General features: G+C 41.9%; 1 protein-coding gene across 1 annotated transcript in view; it reads left to right on the top strand.

Annotated features, from left to right (window-relative positions):
* Nucleotides 1-7,500, top strand: part of LOC122245029 (uncharacterized) — a 28,004-nt gene that overhangs the window by 10,885 nt on the left and 9,619 nt on the right. The window contains exons 4-7 of the mRNA XM_086542596.1: nucleotides 2,823-2,983; nucleotides 4,734-4,864; nucleotides 5,085-5,193; nucleotides 5,508-5,615. Of these exons, the coding sequence (XP_086398722.1) occupies nucleotides 2,823-2,983; nucleotides 4,734-4,864; nucleotides 5,085-5,193; nucleotides 5,508-5,615 (509 nt within the window). The remainder of the gene's footprint in view (nucleotides 1-2,822; nucleotides 2,984-4,733; nucleotides 4,865-5,084; nucleotides 5,194-5,507; nucleotides 5,616-7,500) is intronic.

Here is a 7,500-nt window from a genome sequence, read left to right as displayed (position 1 = left end):
ATCCCATCACTCAACCTCATTTACCACAACCACCCCATCACCCAACCTCATTTACCACAACCACCCCATCACCCAACCTCATTTACCACAACCATCCCATCACTCAACCTCATTTACCACAACCACCCCATCACCCAACCTCATTTACCACAACCATCCCATCACTCAACCTCATTTACCACAACCACCCCATCACCCAACCTCATTTACCACAACCATCCCATCACTCAACCTCATTTACCACAACCACCCCATCACCCAACCTCATTTACCACAACCATCCCATCACTCAACCTCATTTACCACAACCACCCCATCACCCAACCTCATTTACCACAACCATCCCATCACCCAACTTCATTTCCCACATCCATCCCATCACCCAACCTCATTTACCACAACCACCCCATCACCCAACCTCATTTACCACAACCACCCCATCACCCAACCTCATTTCCCACAACCATCCCATCACCCAACCTCATTTCCCACAACCATCCCATCACCCAACCTCATTTACCACAACCATCCCATCACCCAACCTCATTTACCACAACCATCTCATCACCCAACCTCATCTCCCACAACCATCCCATCACCCAACCTCATTTACCACAACCATTCCATCACCCAACCTCATCTCCCACAACCATCCCATCACCCAACCTCATTTCCCACAACCATCCCATCACCCAACCTCATCTCCCACAACCATCCCATCACCCAACCTCATTTACCACAACCATCCCATCACCCAACCTCATCTCCCACAACCATCCCATCACCCAACCTCATCTCCCACAACCATCCCATCACCCAACCTCATCTCCCACAACCATCCCATCACCCAACCTCATTTACCACAACCATTCCATCACTCAACCTCATTTCCCACAACCATCCCATCACCCAACCTCATTTCCCACAACCATCCCATCACCCAACCTCATCTCCCACAACCATCCCATCACCCAACCTCATCTCCCACAACCATCCCATCACCCAACCTCATCTCCCACAACCATCCCATCACCCAACCTCATTTACCACAACCATTCCATCACCCAACCTCATTTCCCACAACCATCCCATCACCCAACCTCATTTCCCACAACCATCCCATCACCCAACCTCATCTCCCACAACCATCCCATCACCCAACCTCATTTACCACAACCATTCCATCACTCAACCTCATTTCCCACAACCATCCCATCACCCAACCTCATTTACCACAACCATCCCATCACCCAACCTCATCTCCCACAACCATCCCATCACCCAACCTCATTTACCACAACCATTCCATCACCCAACCTCATTTCCCACAACCATCCCATCACCCAACCTCATTTCCCACAACCATCCCATCACCCAACCTCATTTCCCACAACCATCCCATCACCCAACCTCATTTCCCACAACCATCCCATCACCCAACCTCATCTCCCACAACCATCCCATCACCCAACCTCATCTCCCACAACCATCCCATCACCCAACCTCATTTACCACAACCACCCCATCACCCAACCTCATTTCCCACAACCACCCCATCACCCAACCTCATTTCCCACAACCATCCCATCACCCAACCTCATTTACCACAACCATCCCATCACCCAACCTCATCTCCCACAACCATCCCATCACCCAACCTCATTTACCACAACCATTCCATCACCCAACCTCATTTACCACAACCATCCCATCACCCAACCTCATTTACCACAACCATCCCATCACCCAACCTCATTTACCACAACCATCCCATCACCCAACCTCATTTACCACAACCACCCCATCACCCAACCTCATTTACCACAACCACCCCATCACCCAACCTCATTTACCACAACCACCCCATCACCCAACCTCATTTACCACAACCATCCCATCACCCAACCTCATTTACCACAACCATCCCATCACCCAACCTCATTTACCACAACCATCCCATCACCCAACCTCATTTACCACAACCATCCCATCACCCAACCTCATTTACCACAACCATCTCATCACCCAACCTCATTTACCACAACCATCCCATCACCCAACCTCATTTACCACAACCATCCCATCACCCAACCTCATTTACCACAACCATCCCATCACCCAACCTCATTTACCACAACCACCTCATCACCCAACCTCATTTACCACAACCATCCCATCACCCAACCTCATTTACCACAACCACCCCATCACCCAACCTCATCTCCCACAACCATCCCATCACCCAACCTCATTTACCACAACCATTCCATCACCCAACCTCATTTACCACAACCATCCCATCACCCAACCTCATTTACCACAACCATCCCATCACCCAACCTCATTTACCACAACCATCCCATCACCCAACCTCATTTACCACAACCATCCCATCACCCAACCTCATTTACCACAACCATTCCATCACCCAACCTCATTTACCACAACCATCCCATCACCCAACCTCATTTACCACAACCATCCCATCACCCAACCTCATTTACCACAGCCTTCCCATCACCCAACCTCATTTACCACAACCATCCCATCACCCAACCTCATTTACCACAACCACCCCATCACCCAACCTCATTTACCACAACCACCTCATCACCCAACCTCATTTACTCCAACCATCCCATCACCCAACCTCATTTACCACAACCATCCCATTACCCAACCTCATTTCCCACAACCATCCCATCACCCAACCTCATTTCCCACAACCTTCCCATCACCCAACCTCATACCATATACCTCATACATTCCCGACCTCACTAACCCCTTTAACCTCCCCCCCCCCTCCTCCCCTCCTCTTACAGTCTTAGTCGAGTCGCAAGTCGAGGAAAGTGGCTTCGTCTTCGTCACCCTCAACCCGCATCGAGATACAACTCGGTGTGGCTTAGGTGGTCTCTCGAGCTCACACATCTTCCACCAGGAGGTAGACGAGGTTGCAATAGAGCAGGATTCGGGGTTGCAGACGGTGAGTTGTTGTTTTTTTATTTTGTTTGCTTTTGTTTTGCGTTTGTCGTTGTTGTTGTTGTTGATTTCATTGGCATGGTTGTTGTCATTGTTGTCGTAATCGTTGAGGTTGTTGTCTTTGTTATACTTTTTTTATTATAATTTTTGTTGTGATTATTATGATAGATATTATTGTTATCATTGTTATTGCTATTATTATTAGTATTATCAATGTTATTATTTTCATTGTGATTATTGTTATTACTATCATCGACATTATTATTTTCCTTATTATTGCCATCATCATTATCATTATCAACATTATCATCATTAGTATTATAATCCTTGTTATTTTTTGTTGTTTTTATCACCATCATCAGCAGCAGCAGAAACATCTCTATCATTATCATTATCATCATCATCATTATTATCATTATCATTGTTATTATCATTACAATTATCATAATCATCTTCATCATTATTGTTACCATAATTCTCATAATCATTGTCATAGTGATATTCATGATCGTCATTCATATAATCATTCTTAACATCATCATTATCATCTTTAACTCTTGGAAGGAATATTCTTATTGCTAATATCATCATTTTCAACATCATCATTTATTATTATTATATTAGTATTACCAATAGTTATTATCATTTTCTCTTATTTTTTGAAGAATTCGTTTTAGTGTTATCATCATTACTCTCATTATCAACATGATTATCATTATCATAGTCTCCATCACCATTATCATCATCACCATTACCATAATCATCAGTAGCACTATCTGATTATCAGCACCATTACCATAATTATCATCATACTCATCATCTTCACAATTATCACCATAATCACCATCACCATCAACACTATAATCATCACCATCATAATCATCACCACCATTACCACATTCATCCCCATAACCATCATTATCATCATCATCACCCCAACTACCATCACCTTAATCACCATCATCATTACCATCATCACCATCACCATAACTATCATCACCATACTAGCCATCACCATAATTACCATCACCATTACAATCACCAAAACCATCATCACCATAACCATCATCACCATACTCATCACCACAACCATCATCACCATAACCATAATCACCATAATCGTCACCATAACCATCATCACCATACTTACCACCATAACCATCATCACCACAACCATCATCACCATACTCACCACCATAACCATAATCACCATATTCACCACCATACTCGTCACCATAACCATCATCACCATACTCGTCACCATAACCATCACCATACTCGTCACCATAACCATCATCACCATACTCGTCACCATAACCATCATCACCATACTCGTCACCATCATCACCATACTCGTCACCATAACCATCATCACCATACTCACCACCATAACCATCATCACCATACTCACCACCATAACCATCATCACCATACTCACCACCATAACCATCATCACCATACTCACCACCATAACCATCATCACCATACTCACCACCATAACCATCATCACCATACTCACCACCATAACCATCATCACCATACTCACCACCATAACCATCATCACCATACTCACCACCATACTCACCACCATACTCGTCACCATAACCATCATCACCATAACCATCATCACCATACTCATCATCACCATACTCACTATCATCACCATACTCGTCACCATACCCATCATCACCATCACTATACTCATCACCATACATCATTAATGAATCCTCAACCTCATGCTCATCTCTTTCCAGACGCTATCAAATGCCACTTCTTCGTGGGATGACTTTAGTGATGACTTTTGGTGGGCAAAGGGCACTCTCGGAGGGGGGGGTATGCTTGCCCTGACCTTCACCCCCCCGGAATGTGGTTGCTTGACCTTGAGGTAGGGCCTTTTTTCTGCTTGTTTGTTTGTTTTAAGAGTTTTGTATGTATTATATACTCGTATGTATGTATGTTTCTGTATATGTGTATACTGTATATATATATAACATCAAGAATGGAAGGGGGAGCGGGAAATCCCAACCAATTTCCGCATACAAAACACCAATTCTCTTAGCTCTCTCCCTCTCCTGTGCCTCCTATCTCGCCTCCTATGCTTCCAGCGTGTTCTTCGCCCTCCCTGTGGATAACACGACGCTGGTGGCGGGGCCTTACTCCTTCCCGAGGGACATGCGCTCGCTCATCTGCGTCGACTCAGCAGCCCAGCCACTGGTGGGTTGGCCTCTTGCTCGTCCGCTCACTTAGTTCCTCTTGCGTAACAAGATGGGGATCTAGTGTTACTGTTATATGTTTTCCTTTGTAAACAGTTTGCACTTACGTACAATTGTATGTGTATATACACACACACACACACACACACACACACTCACACGCACACACACACACACACACATGTGCGTGCGTGCGTGTGTGTGTGTGTGTGTGTGTGTGTGTGTGTGTGTGTGTGTGTGTGTGTGTTTACATGTAAATACATTCACACACACACACATACACATACATACATAACGTGCCTCTCTTTCGACCAGCCTGAGGAGCCAGAAGAGGAGGAGGAACCCCTTGTAGAAGACCAGGTCGCTCTTGTCGAGGAAGAGGAAGAGGAAGAGCAAGAGGAAGAGGTGGAGGTCGGAATGGAGGTGAGGATTTCCGTCTGAGCAGAAGGATTCAAAGTCAAATCCATAACTCTTCATTTCATTCTTTGCAAAGGTTATTTTTTCTTAAATGTGTGTTCCTTTTGCAGTGTGTAATACTATGGCATAAATACAGACATTCCGGGTATATGTGTGTAGCAGAATTAGACAAAATATTGATATCATAAGTAAATAGAATACTTTTTTTGTAATGATGTCACAGATGATTCAGATGTTCTTTTGTTTTTTGAGGTAATCAGGTTGAAAATATTTTTAATACTTTGTAGTGGATAGTTATAGATGATTCAGATGTTCTTTTGTTTTTTAGGTAATCAGGTTGAAAATATTTTAATACTTTGTAGTGGATAGTTATAGATGATTCAGATGTTCTTTTGTTTTCTGAGGTAATCAGGTTGAAAATATGTTAATACTTTGTAGTGGATAGTTATAGATGATTCAGATGTTCTTTTGTTTTTTGAGGTAATCAGGTTGAAAATATGTTAATACTTTGTAGTGGATAGTTATAGATGATTCAGATGTTCTTTTGTTTTTTGAAGTAATCAGGTTGAAAATATGTTAATACTTTGTAGTGGATAGTTATAGATGATTCAGATGTTCTTTTGTTTTTTGAGGTAATCAGGTTGAAAATATTTTAATACTTTGTAGTGGATAGTTATAGATGATTCAGATGTTCTTTTGTTTTTTGAGGTAATCAGGTTGAAAATATTTTAATATTTTGTAGTGGATAGTTATAGATGATTCAGATGTTCTTTTGTTTTTTGAGGTAATTAGGTTGAAAATATCTTAATACTTTGTAGTGGATGGTTCACGGATTTGCATATGTTTCCGTATTTGATCATTTGACATGCAAGTTGATTTGTCTTGTTTTGACACCTGTTATGTTGCCCATTGTATGTTATGTTGAAAGCTTGCTACGCTCATTAGCTAAAACCACACGAATCGGCACCTTGACAGTATTTTGATACTCATTACAATTCTTTATGTTGTGAAGTACATTCATTTAAACCTTTATCAATATGGATCGGTATTGTTTTCATGTAAAGTCTATAGTACCATCCTGTACTTCTCGTCCTAAAACCTTTGATGTGCTATTTAGCAAAGGAAAGACTGTGAAACCACGACTCTCCAAGTGTTTTCTATAAGCGATAGATTAGTAGACACCCGCATAGTTTCGATAAAGCATCTCTTTTATACAGTTCAACTAAATACCTTAAGACATTTAGTCACCATCCACCCATAAGTTGCGGCTGTGTTTCCAGTCAAAAGGAATATATACTAAACATGCACGGATGTATGTACATTATATCTGTGTACACGCACGTACACACAGATTACATATACATCTCTCTTTCTATATATCTATCTATCTCTATTTCTAGCTATTTCTCTATCTCTCGATCACTCTATCTCTCTCTCTCTCTCTCTCTAGGGGGGAAGGGGGAGGGGGAAGGGGAGCGACAAGGTGGTTGGCGGTGCATGAAAATTATTTATTTCCATTATGTCTGATTTCCCTGGAATGTTGTTCTCCGCCGCCTGTAAAGAATGCATGGCGTGATTAATCGTATTAGTAGTTATTATTCACCTTTTGTGTAATGTGGATAGTTCCTTATTCAGTTTCTCATTATTTTTATTATAATTAACTCATGAAAACACTATCTCGTTATCACTACAGGAATTTTGTTTTGATTTTGTTTTTGTTTTTTCTTCGTAATAATGAGATTTTTATCATATATAATCAAATAACATTTTATTAAAGTATAAATTTCCTTCCTTGGGTTTAGTATCTACCAGGCTAAAGCTTTTCTTTTTCTATCTCATGCACTTCCGCTTAATTATCTAAACGCTATACTCTTTTACACATGAGGGTGAG

This window comes from Penaeus japonicus, unplaced genomic scaffold (genome assembly GCF_977035675.1).
Source record: "Penaeus japonicus unplaced genomic scaffold, GWHDUDI00000001_assembly GWHDUDI00000012, whole genome shotgun sequence".
Lineage (NCBI taxonomy): Eukaryota > Metazoa > Arthropoda > Malacostraca > Decapoda > Penaeidae > Penaeus > Penaeus japonicus.
Note: the sequence above shows the minus strand (reverse complement) of the source record. Positions and strands in the feature narration are given on the sequence as shown.